The sequence below is a fragment of the Crocodylus siamensis genome, chromosome 8, assembly GCF_052110815.1.
Source record: "Crocodylus siamensis isolate JL-2025a chromosome 8, ASM5211081v1, whole genome shotgun sequence".
Classification (NCBI taxonomy): domain Eukaryota; kingdom Metazoa; phylum Chordata; order Crocodylia; family Crocodylidae; genus Crocodylus; species Crocodylus siamensis.
Genome location: NC_143402.1, coordinates 68010919 through 68027382, shown reverse-complemented (window position 1 = coordinate 68027382; position 16464 = coordinate 68010919). Strand labels below are relative to the sequence as shown.

Sequence of the window (16464 nt, the reverse complement as noted above, 5' to 3'; positions counted from 1 at the left end):
ACAGAAATCAGGAATCAAGAGTTAAAACAGAATGGAGGAAAACTAAATGCCAGCTACTGATCCTCCCGGTAAATTCTAATGTAATGGAGCTACATAATTCCCTTTCCCACATCACTGGTCAGCTGCTATTCCTTATTCAGCAGTTATTGTTTTGTTCCCTATGTGTGTCTTTAGCTATACAAAAGCAAGATATTTGGAATAAACTCATTTCCTCTCTGATTGCTTTATAAGGGCAAATGTCTTTGGTTCTCAACTTCTTCACATTGTCAGAACCAGCCTTCCCACCGGGCAGACCTACAGAAAGCAGACCCGTGGATGTCCTGACAGTGTTTCACGGTCTGTCATCACTGAATCCCCACAAGTTCTGTTATTGGAGGGGCGTAGACCATCAGTTCCTCATAGTTGTGCAGAAAAAGCCTGAATCTGGACATGTAGGTGTCTTCATTATATGACAGCTTCTTCTTCTTCAGGTACTGGGAGACTATGGGCTTTACCTAAAAAGGAAAGGAAGCATTAGAATGGCAGGGTCAGTTTTAATGACAATGACTTTGACTTTTATAGGACATTCCATCCAGGACACTTTTTACATCCTCATAAGAATCATCCCACATCCCCGAAATCCAGCCAGCCCTCAGGGGAAAGCCACTTAACAACAATACAGAACCTTTGGTCATAATAGCATGGTGCCTTCAGTCAGACAATCAAGATATATCTGACTCAAGAAGTAAGAGGAGTTTACACTGGCAACAAATATTAACAGTCACTGGAACCGGGACAGACCCACTGAGGCAAACACCTTTCTCTTGCAATAAGGGTCAGATGATAACAAGCACTCCCGGTTGTGATCTTACGTGTCCTCTGTAAAGAACGGATCGCCAACAATCCTCCTTCACGTCATTACTGGGTGGCCATGTGGCATTGACTACAAGGGGAAAAATGCCACCTACTGAATTAGCAGCACCAATCTTTATTGCTCCAAAGGGGTTTTTGTTGAGCAGCCAAGGCAGGCCTTATTTATCTTGTGAGAGCTGATAAAAATCACAGTAACACTGGGTCTTTTACTGTTTATTTGACAGTATAGTAAGTGTACCTAAAATAAGTAAATGGTGTCAAGAAAATTCTGTGTAGGGATGCGCCTGGACTGCAAACTGGAATCCATATCTCAGCTTTCCCATAGTTCGGAGCTAGGCCTTCAGCTGGGTGGTTGCATGAACCCAATAGAGAGCAACTATGATGGTAGTTGGAATTGTTCACTTTTAGTTGCACAGTCAGAAGCTTTCCCATGAGAAGAGGTAGGGAGCTTGCTAAAGAGATCTTAGAAGCTGTTCCAGTAAGGAATCAAGTATCAAGAACAGGGGGGAAGAGACATAGGAAGGGGTCTGAAGAGAAGGTTGGATACAGCATGGGGAGCGGGAAGTGAAATGGGGGCAGCGATACCAGCCATGATAGACTGTTCTGCAAATAGGATGGGAAGGAGCCTGAATTTAAGAGGAGGACAAGGCAATGCCAAGGGACTAGAAGGCCAGACCTGCAAGAGAAGGAAAGAGTGACATTTCCATTTGGAACGAATTGGAAGGCAGGGGAGATGCAAGCTTGTCTCATCACCTCAACACTTCCCTTTTCTCACGCTCATGAGTACTTTCTTGCTATCCACGCATCAGTATCCACTCTCCTGCAACCTCTTACCTTCAGGCACATGTTGTCCGAGAGGTGTGGGAAGAGGTGATGCTCCACGTGGCAGCTGATGAGCGAGTGCCCAAAAGACCAATCCAGCAGGATGTTCCGGGGCAGGTTCAAAACACCAAGGCTCATCAGGTGAATCCGTTTGGGCTTCTTATCCACTGAGAACATGGGGAGGCCAATGTGCTAAAAGACAAAACATGAGGAGTCTGGCATCTGCTTCTAGGGCAGGCAGGCAGGGGGAAGGGACACAGCTTTGTGAGGGCAAGGCAGATACATCTGTGTGAAGCAAAAGCCGAAGAGTGGTGGTTTCTCCATTTCCTCCTTCTTTTTCTGTTCATGACTTTCCAAATCCCTAACTGTGTGGGGATGAGAAAGCTGGCAGGTATGGAAGCATGCACACACTGCTCTCTACACTTTCTCCCAGAGTCCTCCATGCAAAGAAGCAGCTTCTGTTGTACTTACCAAACCTGACTGCTGCTCAGGTAGCCCCGAGCAAACAAACTGAATTCAGAGAAGTTACTCTGCATCATGTTTCAAATCTAGCCATTCATATTCATTTCATCCAATGCCTGGCAAGACTGATCTACCAGTGACTTCCCAGCTTGCAAGAACCACCCACCCGCACTCATTCTGGGATCATGCCATTCTCCCCCAAATGCCCCTTTGCTGAAGTTAATATTGCCTTCTTGGATGAAAAGGAGCCAATGATCTCATTTCTATCAGTGCACACTTGGAGAAATGTCATCCATGTCAACAGAGTTGTTCCGTTTCTATAGCACTGTCCCGAGATGAGAGTCTAGCCCTTCTACGCTTCTTCCTTCTTCAAGCTCCATTTTGAATCTAATCAGGTTTAAAATTAGCGCAAACAAAATCAAGAGACACTGGTCTGAAACTGGTAGAGCTGCCACTTGCCAAAGTCAAAGCAAGACATCTTTAACTGATACAAGCAGGCTTTGCTTTGCCTCCAGGAACCTTGGGATATGCTGAACCTGAGACGTCTACCTGGAAGATGTTAACGTGGAGAAAAGGATGGGCCAGGAGTGACCGTGTCATTAACATGCAGAGGAGGGTGGACCACACTGACTGGAACCCGGAGACATTGAGCAGGAGCCAGTAATGGGAGTAGAGACCCAGAAACATGCAGCAGACTGTCCGGAGAGCTGTTGCCAACTTGACATTCCTCAGTAAATCTACAAAAGGAAGAACATTGGCACATGGGACAGCAGCAGGGGCAGATCCGGGGCGGGGGTCCTGCTTCACCCAGAGGCTAAAACCAACTGCCTGGCCATGGCAGAAGCATTTCTAGTCGGGCAGTGATGAGGGAGTCACTTGACTTCATGGCTCGTTATCATCTACCTGATCCCTTCTATACTCTTCATTCCATGGGTGTTAATGACCCTCTCCTCTTTTTAATGGTCTTGATTTTTCACCAATTTTTCACAACCTGGAGAGGTGGTGGAATCTCCATCCTTGGAGGTTTTTAAGACCTGGCTAGACACAGCTTTGCTTGGGATGATCTAGTTGGGGACAATCCTGCTTTGAGCAGGGGGTTGGACTAGACCTCCTGAGGTCCCTTCCAACCCTCCTTTTCTACGATTCTGTGATTCAGTCAAGCTATCCTGTCTACTAGCTGCTCCTGGTAATGAAGCTCCTATTTCACAGCCCTGCAGATTGTTTTTAATTCATTCCCAACGAAGTTTTGTTGTGTTTCGGCTTCCATCTCAAACTGAGTAATGCAGCCCTAGGCCCCTAGCATATTAGTAAAGCATCTGGTTTATTTTTAACTTGTGAAAATGTGGTGTTTTATATATGATGATGCACCTCACCATCTGCACCCCCTCTTCAAAATTCTAGATCTGCCCATGGATAGCAGTCCACCCTTCCCCATATCTGCACAACAAAAGCCAGGCTTCCTATGGGCATCCAGATCCCAACCTCAGGAGAGGTGCTGTGCAGTCACTACATACAAACGCCAGGTGCAGCCCTTCCCCTCTCCACTTCCTACACCTCAGGTTTCCTGGCTTTCAGAACCGTTTTGCACAGTGCTATCTAGGATACAGCGGGGTGTAGAGTTGTTTCTGCTTTAAACTTCATTTGTTTTCTATTTAAGAGCTTGTTTCATCGGTCAAGTTCTGAGGTTTTCAAAAAGTTTCATCGGTCTCTGCCCAGCTCCTTCCTATGCCCACCTGCTATTTCTTGTCCTAACTCTTTGCGATAAAGATCCTAGTGCAGGCACCTAACTGGAACCCCCATTAAAAAGAAAAAAATCAACTTTAACTAGATTTTGGGGTCTGTCCAGGCAATTGTAATAAAAAAACAAATAATCCTCTGCAGTTATTACCCAAGCAGCAGGAAATGAAAAACTAAGAGGAAAACAACATACCAAGTGCTACTAGAGGGGTTAAAATAGGGATGGCTATGGGTGCAATGAACATGTAGACATATCGGTTCAAGAAAGGAAGTTTCCAGCTGCTGGAGTCGCCCAGGCCAATAACATTAGTGTATGCATGGTGGATTTTCACGTGGTTGTAGATTCCCTGTTCGACTGTAAAAGCTGAACAGACCTGGAAGAGAAATCAAATGACAGTAAGTGCTCCACAGCTGACATGCACAGATCAGAACAAGGCCGATACAAAGCACTGGGTCTGGAAAAATGACATTGTTACAGGGATTCATGCTCAAGGCTTTGTTAGTGATGTGCACCTGGAGAAGAGGTCTTGCAAACCAGGCACGCAGTCGTGGCAAGTAATACGTATGCCTTCAATGTTCCTGAAGATGCATGATGCCAGCATGGCAGCTAATTTCCCAAGCTATACAAGGACATGTGCTTCATAGCTGAGGACAGCACTATGCTCCAAGATCATGCACCTTGATAAAACCACTCCAGTTCTGCAGAGAAATATGCACTTATTTTTAGAAACAAACTTTGTCAAAAATCCTGAATCCAAGCAACCCGCAAATGGGGACAAAATTCAGAGTCCTACTTCGTACTCTATGTTGAACTGAATGTTTGGATTACTGCTACCTTATTGTATTTGGCCAAAACTATTTCCAATGAAACTTATTTTTGGACCCTGAAAAGTAACCCTTGGTTTTTGGACCTGAAAGACTTCAGGTAGCAATGCTCTGAGGGAAAAAAATCCTTTTCCGCAGGCCTCCGTCAGATGTTTTCCAATGCCAAGTTAGAATTTTTATATGGCTGTAATAAAAATCAGAAAATAACAAATCATAAAGAGCAGTGCATCACCTTAACAACAGACAGTTGATTAGGTGGTTCATTCCAACCAGTGAATAGAAAAAGTGGACTTCTACAGCACATTGAAATGTACTTCAAATCAGAGATCCCAATCTTAAAATCATGCCTCTTTTTGTACTATTCTATCCCCATAACTTATGCTATCTGGCCTATGCTACCTGTTTAGGAATATACATCAGTATAATAAAAGAAACAATGCCAACTTGGACTTACAGCCAAAATGAAGGGAAAAAGCCATACTTTACATACATTAGTTTGTGACTGTCTTTGTTTGTTTGGAGGGCTTTATTTTTTTATATAAAGGACACTTCTAATTATTTTTCATCTTTCTCCAACTCTTAAAACCATACACTTCTTTCTCTGATTCCAGGTCAAGATCTCCCATTCAGCCTAACTCTCAAACTTGTGATCTACAGAAAATTTCACTTAAACTTAAAACTTATCTAAACCTAAGCTTCTTTTAAAGCTTCTTAAATTTCCTTGGGCAACAAGATGCAGAATTCAGTCTCCCAGCCCACTCCACTAAGTGATCCCATCTAAGTCTGGCTGTTCTGAATGTATGAATTGTCACATGAAAACTCCTGCTAAGATCTGCAGCCCATGCCCACTGAGATTAGAAAGATATTTTGTCATCGTTTTCCAACACGGACTTGAATTTGATATATGACTTGGATGTCTTAATAATGTATTTTACTAGATCTGTATTCACATAATAGTTCATGGCTGCAGGAACAGAAATGAAGCTCAAACCCACCTGCTTCAGAAGCACAGGCCCTGCTATCAATCAATCCATTGGTTGAAATGTGTAGGTTTTTGGACTAAAGCTGTCTCTCCAAACTCCCCATGATGCAGACATGTGTGTAAGATCATCATGGTACTCTCAGTTGTCATAGACTCAAGGAAAGTAAGGCTGGAAGGGACCTCATGAGGCCATCCAGTCCAACCCCCTGCTGAAGGTAGGATTGTATCCCAGCCAAACGTGTCTAACCTGCTCTTGGAAATCCCACAATTTCTCTACCTAGCCTGTTCCAATGCTTGACCGTCCCCATCATCATCAACTTCCTCTTTAGTTCAACCTAAAATCTCCTCTGCTCGAGCTTGAGGCCATAGCTCCTAGTCCAGTCCCCTACCGCCACACAGAAAAGCCTATCTCCATCCTCGCTCTAATCGTAGGGTGATAATATGTCCTGGATTGCCCAGGACAGTCCTAGATTTTGGAGGCTCTCTCAACATCCCAGCCATTGAAGAAAAATGAAGCAGAAATCCCAGATTGGCAGGAACCCGCCTGCACATTCAACTGAGTCAGGAGCCAGGCACTTATGGGAGGGTTCACATCAATCCAGCACTTTTGCTTCAATTTGCTCCAGGGAGCCCAGGCGATCATCTGGGGCCCCTGGCACTGTGCCCCCATACTGGTGCCCCCTGGCACCCCCTACCCCCCATTGCAGATTCTTTTACCCATCCCAGGTTTTCCTCAAATTATTATGGTCACCCTATCTAATTGACTTTCAGGAGAACAAATAACGTGGATTGCCTTCACTTCCTTTGGCATTCCCACCACAGAGAAGACCTTCCTCCTTTTGGCTGCTGCCACGTTGCAACATGCTGGGGCAGTGATTTGGGCCCGCTGGCCAGATTCCGATCTCAGCTATGTCAGTGTGACTCACTTCTGAATCCAGTGCTAAGTAACGCCACTCTTAGCTTTCAAATTCCTGGCAAAACTGCTTCTGCTCCAGTTTCCATTCCACTACCAAATGACATTTCCTTCTACGCCTACCATCTATCCCCATCTCCACGTGTGTACAAACACATGCATGCAGCCTCCCCCAGGCGAGAACATAACACAGTATCAGCAGCATCTCACATTCATACTGAATCATAATTGTGGCACCACCACACCACTGTGTTTTTCCTGCTAGATCTTCTAGATCTGAGAGCCTGCCACAGAGAGTAACATGAAAACATATTCTCACCCACACCCTGGAGCTTGTGGTCACATACCTCAATGAAGAATATGGCCCAAATTTTTCCCCAAGTCTTGGACTCCATCAAGGCATTGTGGCTGGCCAAGTGGGTTGCTTTCACCGCTACTGTATGGTGCGCTATGCCAAGGACGAAGATGCCCAACAGGAAAGGCAAGGCGTTGTCTGAACGCAGGCATAAAAACCCTAGAGACAGAAAAGACACACCTTGGAACTGTTTCACCTTCTAGCCAGGTGTGAGCAGCCCGCTATAACGGCCAGTGCCCCACCAGCCTTCGTGCTCCTGTATATTGCACACATCACGGGCTCCACAACTCCTCTACTCCACCCCCAGCACTCCCATCTCTGCCACCCCCCAACCCCTCTTATTTCAGGGACTTGGTGGAATCCAACCCCTCTCCCCCACTCACACCCGGCACGCGTGCAATGCTCATACCCCCCTCCCTACATACCAGAAGTCTCCATTCTTCCTCCTCCTGCCAGGGGCTGTGTGAGGACCTTTTGCATCATGGCCATCCTGCCCCTTCATCCATGAGGACCTGGGCACTTCCACTTCGCTCCCAAGTCTTCTTATTGCCCCTAATCCCCACATCCACCCTTCTCCATTGTCCACTCTACCCCAGACCAGGGCCTCCCATAAGCCCACCGGGGTTCTGTGTGGACCCCATCCCTTGCGCATCCATACCAGGGGTACCGGGCCACTGCTGTCCTCTCTTACCCACTCCTCCTATCATTCTTTTTCCCCTCCCTCACCAGGACAATACCCAGAGTAACTATTATGCTGGGATTTTTAGTGGTTACCATCAACCTGTCCTTTGAGCTCTATAAGCCCAGAGGGGGTCGAAGCTACCAGCTCTGCTAACCAAAGGAAGGGGCCTCCATGTTTCTCCCTTCTGGTCTTCTCACTTTCCTGAAACTTAGTAGGGTTTGCCCCAAGGATGCCTAGAATCAGTTGAATGTGGGACCCCAAACTTATTGCACTGCATGCCCCTTCTTTCTCCTTGTGAACAATTCCTCTCTTTGCAGGTGACGATCAAAGCTCTTCTCACTGTCAAACACTCCAGAAATCCACCCCTGCCTGTGCTTAGCCCTCTGTATCCCAAGGACACTTCTCCCCTGGGGGCCTCTTCCCCTTTCTACCTACTCTCAACCCCATGCCTTCCTTCATGACTCCCAGGATGTCCAGACCAACACCATGGGATGATTGATGACACCATTTTCCTTGTAGGTGTTTGTGCACCCAGACCCCAAGGATAAGTCTACAAGGCTCACAGCAATGCCAGACAGAGACACCAGAGCAAGCTCTGCATGTGCTAGCTACCAAGCTGGAAGCAGGACAGAGTGGGCAAATGCAGCCAGATGGTTTCCAATTTGAGAGCACGTGCAGCTAGCTTGGGGATCTCTGCACAGAACTGTGTACTTCACAGCCAAAAAATGTGCTGCACAACAGGGAGGCACTGGTTTCATAGTTTCATAGTTTCTGGGGTCGGAAGGGACCTGAGCAGATCATCTAGTCCGACCCCCTGCCATGGCAGAAAAAAGTACTGGGGTCAAACGACCCCAGCAAGATGTACATCTAACCTCCTCTTAAACACCCCCAGGGCAGGAGCCTGCACCACTTCTCTTGGAAGCTGGTTCCAGACCCTAGCCACCCTGACTGTGAAGTCGCGCCTCCTGATGTCTAACCTAAACCTCCCCTCTGCCAGCTTGTGACCGTTATTCCTGGTCACTCCTGGCAGTGTTCGGGGGAACAGTGACTCCCCCAATGCCTGCTGATCCCTCCTGACCAGTTTATAACAGGCCACTAGATCCCCCTCAGCCATCTCTTCTGGAGGCTGAACAGGTTCAGGTCCCTTAGCCTCTCCTCATAGGGTCTGCCCTGTTGTCCCTGATCATGCGAGTGGCCTCCTCTGGACCCTCTCCATGCTGTCCACATCCCTCCTGAAGTGCAGTGCCCAGAACTGGACGCAGGACTCCAGCTGCGGCCTGACCAGTGCCGCATAGAGGGGGAGGATCACCTCCCTGGACCTGCTCGAGATGCATCTGTGGATGCATGCCAAGGTGCGGTTGGCCTTCTTGACTGCCTCCGCACACTGCCGGCCCATGTTCATCTTGGAGTCAATGATGACTCCAAGATCCTTTTCCACCTCCGTGCTGACAACAGGGGAGTTCCCCAACCTGTAGGTATGGTGCCGGTTGTTCCTCCCGAGGTGCATCACCTTGCGCTTGTCTGTGTTGAAACCCATCCTATTCTCGTCCGCCCACCCTTGTAACCTGTCGAGGTCTGATTGTAGCCTGTTGCATCCTTCCAGTGTACCCACGTCCCCCCACATCTTAGTGTCATCAGCAAATTTGAACAGGGTGCTTTTTACCCCCTCGTCCAAATCACCGATGAAGACGTTGAACAGTGCGGGCCCGAGGACCGAGCCTGGGGGACCCCACTGCCCACGTCCACCACCACCCTCTGGGTGCGGCCCTCCAGCCAGTTGGCGACCCATTTGACTGTGTGGGTGTCTACACCACAGCCCCCCAGTTTCTTAATGAGAATGGGGTGAGAGACAGTGTCGAAAGCCTTCTGGAAGTCCAGGAAGATGATGGCCACTGCTACCCCTGCGTCTAATGATCTGGTGATCTGATCGTGAAAGGCCACCAGGTTGGTCTGACAGGACCTAACTGATTTCTCACTCAGGAAAACTCCCACTGAAGGAAGGCAATAGGAGACTGCCTGTGTGAGGATTAAGCAGGCCTTCTCTAGGAGGCCAAATCCTTATCTAGGTGTTCCCCAGTCCGTAGGCAAAACACCCACTGAGCTTCATCCCGATTTGTATGGAGAATGTAACTAACACACCCCAATGAAGGCAATGGGTTTTGCAAGGGCACAGTCCCTCCCAGGAGTTGGCCAACAGGAATTCTGCCTGACTAGGGACTTCTAGGCTCGACAGACACAGGAAAAGCAACATGTCCCCCTCCAGCGCCCATCAACCCCGGAGAAGAGGAAGCAGTACTTCCAGGGGTACATGTCACACTACTGACTCCAGGAAGATAAACTGGCCCGTGGTGTTCAGAGACATTGTCAGGAGGAAGGTTGTTGCTGTCCTAATTCCCTCCTTGGGCAATGTTGCAATGCGCTGCAAGCCTCCAAACTGGTCTGGGAAGTCACAGAGGCAGCACGAGGAGCAGAAGCAGACAAAGCACTGGGCAGTCTCAGGACGGATGGAGACCCACCAGCCATAGGACACTGCGGCCCCTATGCTTGCCAGAGGCAGTCTCTTGTACTCCTCACTTTGGCCCCAAACAAACAACGTGCTGCCACACTGCCAAGTTGTAAAATGGGACCTGGGTGGGCAATGCTTGCACATCCCAGGAAACAGCTGCGAGACCAGCTCTGTTTGCAGTTAATACCTCTCATTATCATATTTATAAGCATGCCCCCAGTCGCTCCTCTGAATGTCATAATGGACCTTGCCCCTTGGAGCTGAGCTGCCTGCCCCGCCTCATAAATCTCCCTGGTACAGACAGCGCTAGCATTGACCAGCAGTTCAGTCAGAGACACCCGAAGCACTGCAAAGACAGCAGCCTTGGCTTCCCCTGGACCTCAGCTCTTCTGCCTTGCTAATAGAGATGCATAGGCACAGCCACAATAGAGATGCATAGACTTTCAAGTGGAAGCATGTTCCATTGTGAAATGTTTTAATCAGCTGTAATTATCCCCATGGAACATATAGAGAGCTGGGATGAGATTTCATTTGAAAAGTTACACAGTGTGCATAGCCAGGAACTAAACCCAACTGTTTTGAGTCTCACCCTCTAAATCGGTGATTCACAAGATTAACTCCTTGAGCCTGAGCTGATCCTAGGCACAGAGGCTGAACTCAGCTCAGTCCTATCCATTGTTTTATTCCCACCCCACTGCTTGGGATCCCAGCCCTTTCTGTTTTATCTGGGGTCACCCTAGCAGTCGGACTTGATCTCCAAAACCCATCCCCAGTGGCTCAGCTATGTTGCCTACGGGGCATTGTGCTCACATAGTCCAGGACCCTGATGCCATCCTCTCCCCTGAGGTGGGAGGAGAAGGGCTCTGGGACACTGGCCATCACAGGGGATGTAGAGTAGGCGCTGGAGCAGCGTTCCCCCACACGTGACAGGTGGTGTGAAAGGGTCTGCTATTGCCCAGCTAGTGCAAAGGGAGTCGTCACCCTTGTGAAGGGGACTTGAGGGCCCTGCCCCACCAGCTCTGCTCCCCGCACCCCAGGGTTTGCACGAACCCTCGCAGTGGGCACCCCATGGTCACTGGTACCTGCAGGAAGGATGAGGAGGTTGAGGGCAATGATGCAGTTGTCTACGCCGTATCTCTCCCACCAGGTGCTGCTCTTCACCACCTTGTGCACCAGCTCCGAGAGCTCCCCCATCAGGGCTTCCTCATTCCTCCCCTCCTCGGAGGGCTCGGGGTCTCCCTTGGTAGCTCTCCGAAAGGCCCTTGGTATTGCTTCTCCTGAGGCAACATTTCCATCACCATCCAGGACTGTAGGCCCTGGGTCTTGTCCCTTGGGCATCTCCTCCTGCTCTGGGGGCCCCTGGCTCCCGGTTCCATTCAGCAGCTGTTTCCCTGGCTCTGCCATCTCCAGGGTTGACATGTCCCCTTGCCCCAGTTGCTCACCTTCTGCCAGGGCACAGCTCTCCTCTCCCAGGAGTTCCTGCTGCTCCACTGGGTGGCTCAGGGGAGGACCTTTCTGCAGCTGCTCTAGCCCAGCAGCTCCTGCCCCGCCTGGCTGCTTCCTCTCCTGGCTGCTTTGGTGCAGCACCATGCCCTCCATCGGTAGCTCCTGCTACGGCTCCATCTCCCTGCAGAGCACAGGACAGCGCTGAGTGGTGCAGGGTCCCGGGTGCCTTTGCAGTCAGGTGACAAAGGCAGCTGCCCCAAGAAGAGAAACAGCAGAGAAATGCAGCTGGCCTTGGCAGCGATGCCCGCGCACAAGCAGAAAAATGCCTGCAGCCTCTGAGCTCAAACTGCTTAGCTCAATCGATGAGAAGCTGGCACTGGTCCCATCTCTAGACTCAGCCCCTTTTTTGCCCTCACATCCTCTCCCTGGATCTGCCTCCTCCACTCCCTTCCAGCTGCTGCCCTGCACGCTGCCTGTCAGGCAGGACAGCCTATGCGACAGGCTCCCACAAGCACTGCCGTTCTCGCCACAGCCGAAGGACACGAGAAGGGCAGAGTAAAAATAAGTAACTGCTCCTATACAGAAGCAAAGAGCTGTGCTGACAAGCAGCGAGAGGGAGAGGCAGAGGGAGACAGGGCAGCCGGGGGTACTTGTACGCACGCCAAGAGCTGCTAGTTAGAAGGGACAGTACCTACACTACAGCGGGCTATTTACCATATTCCCACCCCATGCCACCCCCAAAAGCACCCTTAGCCCCAAGCGATTTGGGGGCTTTATCCTTATCCTTCTTTGCCAATGTCCTGACATGTAGGCAGCTGATTTGGGCTGGAAAGACAGGATCAAGGAAGAGAAACATTATGCTAAATGAACCAGTATTTGGGAGTTTTTACGTCGGCATGCGGCTCATGGGGAGGGAAAGAAGGAACGATGGGGGGCAGGGTGGTAGGAGACGGAGAGCTGCAGAGACAGGCAGGGGGACGGGAAAGGTGCAGAAATGCATTGGTGGAAATTATGGAGAGGCGCAGGCCATGTATCTAGGACAGAGGATATAGTTTCATTTATTCCTGAGGGAAATTGCAACAGTAAAAGCTAACAGGGGGAGGGGTGCCTGTCTGAAGCTCAATACTCTTTAGCAAGCAGGCAAACAAAAGCAGAGAGTTGGGAAAAGGGGCCAAGTAGGCAAGGGGCACGTGGCCACAGGGAGCAGGCACCAGGAATCACAAGCAGTGCACATGCTCTTGCTTCCTCCTCCTCGCTTGCACTGGCCTGCTCTGCAAGTTGAGAGGGTCGAAGCAGTGGGGTTTTGCCTCCCTGCAAAGGGGTCTCTGTAGCAGGGAACCCCTGCCCCTGTCACGAGCCCGGCCTGACAAGATAGGAAAGCCAGGGCCAGGAAGGGCAGCAGGAAACAGCAGCCCAGGTGGACCGAGCCAGGGGCTGAGAAGGCCAGGTGGCTAATGAAGCAATTAGCTGCACCCTGGTCCTGGGGTGCAGAAGACCCAGTCACATGGACAGAAGGAGGCTGGGCTTGAGGGTTTTAAGTTCAGTCTCTGACCACGCACCGGGGGTAGCCCCTGCGTGCAGCAAGAAGAGGAGCTCCCGGGAGCAAGGGGTTGCTGGAGGTGGACAGGCACCCGAGTTTTTTTTCTGTTTGAACTTGACACCGGAGGACCGGGTTGTGGCTTCAGGGGCGGAGGGGACCACAAACAGGTGCCTCGGTGGCACTCCCCTGCTATTCATGCCAGAAGCTAGCCCTAAGCTAGAGGGGAGGAGACTGGCACGGTGAGACTGGACCCGAGCAGGGGCTTCTGCCAAGACAGGGCTGATCCCCAGGAGTTGAAGTCTTAAACAGTAGCTAGACTAAGGCCTCAGGGGCTCCCCAGAAGAAAAGGGGGCCACAGCCATGACAGCTGAGGCCCCAACAAGCGTCTATGGGAGCACTCCCATAAAGGGAAAGCACCTGAGGGACAGCACAGGCCCCAGGTGCGGGGGCTGCTGGCCTGCCTGGGCAGGCAAGGCGACCAGTGAGTTTACTCCTGGCTCAAGGATTGCCTTCCTGAACAACAAACAGAATAACGCTGAAGGCATAGCGGGCAAGAGACCAAAGGTGAGAGGAGACAGGGAGGGGAGAGCTGGAAGGTGGGTCGGACTGTGGGGGAGGACCAGATGCCGGGGTAGCAGCCCCCCCCAGGAGCACCACAGTCATTCTGTCGTGCCACTCTTCTCCCTTGCGGGTGAGGACTTTATACCCATCTGTGGAGCCTCTCTAATGGGGCCCCAAACAGCCACACATGCACCAGCTGCACCACTGAGTGACCGTCACTCCCTGGCCACAGAATATCACAGCCACTTTGTCCGAAGGAGACAATCCCTTGGATTTCACAGTAGATGAGCAGCAGCCTGGCTGGGCCAGCTTTAGCTTCCTCTCCCGCTAACACCACTGAACCGAGCTGCTAGGTTAAACACTTGGTAAGTCTCTAAAGCTGTGACTCTCAACCAGGGGCTCATGAAGGGTGCGGCAAGGTGGGAGAAGATAAGCAAGGTGTGCAGGGATAAGCAGATAAGCATAGGCTCAGGCTCATCCCTGCCTGGCATCATGATCCCACACCGCCACTGCCCAGCCCTTCTGCAAGGAGGTAGCTCTGTAATGAATAAATTAGTTTCCAAAATTGGGTGCCATTCAATTCACAGCAGCTACAGATGGGCCTCATGTGCAATGAGGAGTGCCTTGAGTTCAAAATGGTTGAGAACCACTGGTCTAAGGCTTTCTCTAGACTGAGGATTTGGCCCAGATATAGCTGGCCCTATCTTGACCCGGCACACTTCCTTGGCATAGATAAGCAAGGCTGCCTGTGTCATGACTTGCACCCCCACACTTCACAATTGGCTTCGCTTGACTATGTGAGGGTTGAAACCTATTTTACCCCCAGACTCTTCTTATTGCTCCAAACACAATAGTTTGGTATTGCAGGGTCTTAGCTATGGCTCTTTTATGTCCAGTGCTACTTACCTGCCCGCCTGCTGATGCAGTGGGAGACAGGGAAAGGATACAGGGTAAGAAAAACACTCCTCTTCTTATCTCATGGAGAATGTGCATTTGCTCCTTGATTATTAGGCACAGCTAATCCTGCCTTGAGCTGGGGCATAAACTAGATGACCCCATTCCTGCCCTATTGTTCTACATTTCTAGGCTATTGATTCCTTCTTTGAAGTTTTCCATAATCTAAACTAAAAGCCACCTAGGCTGAAAGGCAGAGCTGACTGAAGAGTACAGGAAACTTGATTCACAAGATTACTATGTATAAATGTAGAGTTTAGTTCATTATGATTCATTAGTTGATTAAATTTGCCTGTTGTGAAGAAGGCCAGCCTGAGGTCTCAGCTTCATCTACTTCTTAAACCTTGTCTGGGATATAAGACTTTTCTGGCCTGTTTGGTATGACACTAATTTTAACTAAAATGATTGTTCCTTCTAAGAACATCTAGGACATTGGTATTTATCACTCTTCATTCACCTGCATTCAAAGTCCTACGCATCAAACCAGGCAAGAGCAATGCTACTGCTACCACAAGACTTTCTGCAGTCGATCATTCACACCATGCCACTAGCAAACAGCAAAAGCAAAGGGTTCTTAACAGAGCCAATAAGCCAAAAATGATTTGGAAAAACTCTGGCAGATGTTTGCACCTAGCAAAGATGTTTCCAGGATTGGTCTGCCACTAGGCAGCAACTCCCTCATTAGCACACTGCATGGCACCCAGCCCAACCCGGTCACCCCTGACTGGCTCTGCTCTAAAAGAGATGCTTCTTCATAACAGTCAAACTCATGTTCAATTTATGCCAACGTGCAGCCAGGTTTCTCTAAGTAGCATGTATTTACCTTCTGTACACGGAGAGGAAAAAAAAAGATCAAACAGCAAAAAAAAAGGGATGAGATGGAGCATGCATTAAGGGGGGGGGGAAGGAAGAAAGAAAAATATTAAAACTTGTTTTAACAGAGCCTGACCTGTGCTTTGAGAAAAATTGCAGCTAGACCCCAAGACGAGCTGCTCATTTTGCTAGGCAATGATCTATGACCAGAACTGCACAGAACGTCTTATTCTTTTCAGAGGCTGAAAGTACCGAGCTCTTTAAATAATTAGACCTTCAGTAGCACGATGTACTCATCTTAACATTAAAAAATATATATATATATTTCTGAAACGGTAGATGATGCACACTTACGATAACATCTGCACTTGCAGCACGTTTAGAAGATGCCGCCTCTGCGCGCCAGTTAGGAAATTCAGTTGTGAATCTCGCCGCGCCTCTAGAACAGAATCGTTAGTCACATTCTGCGCCGCTGCTGGGGGGGCCTGTCCTAGCAAAGCGGTTGAAAGGCTTCTGCTGCAGTGCAAGAAAGTTCGCTAACGCCTTTCAAAACTCCTCCACCTCCTGAAGAGTTTATGCGAGGCCCGTCTGGTAGGCTGGCTCTGCCTCAGCAATCTGCAGGGGGGCACATTTTGCTCACAATAACTGGAAATGCTGCACTCAGCCTAACAAAGATGTAGACATTCCCAGCCATCCAAGTGGTTCCCATGAGCATATCGATCACGTCCATCACGTACAAAGCTTCTGTGAAGTCTCCTGCTGTAAATAGGAATGAAAATAAGCTCACTCTTTGCTTTCCCACCGTTCTGTGCTTGGACGTCCAGGGAGATGGAGATCTAAAAAATTCCACTGAAGGCCACTTCCACGGCTCCTGCAAGGGGCGTGTGATAAACTGACCTGAAAGCTGGCAGGGTCTTCACCAAGCTCTCAGAGCATACCTATGCAGCACCAGACATGGGGATGCCATAGCCAATAGGTCTTGGAGGCTCCAGGTTATAATGATGCAAAGCTGAG

The 16464-nt window shown here is 49.5% G+C and overlaps 1 protein-coding gene across 1 annotated transcript; it reads right to left on the bottom strand.

The window, feature by feature from the left end:
- Nucleotides 1-207: 207 nt before the first annotated feature.
- On the bottom strand, nucleotides 208-15939 carry FADS6 (fatty acid desaturase 6). Its single transcript, XM_090060063.1, has 7 exons — nucleotides 15805-15939; nucleotides 11219-11763; nucleotides 6941-7107; nucleotides 4067-4247; nucleotides 2686-2873; nucleotides 1687-1866; nucleotides 208-494 (listed from the first exon to the last, which is right to left on the bottom strand). Exons 2-7 carry the CDS (start codon nucleotides 11733-11735, stop codon nucleotides 345-347), a joined length of 1383 nt encoding a protein of 460 aa, XP_089916189.1. The 5' UTR covers nucleotides 11736-11763; nucleotides 15805-15939; the 3' UTR covers nucleotides 208-344.
- Between the last annotated feature and the right edge of the window lie 525 nt (nucleotides 15940-16464).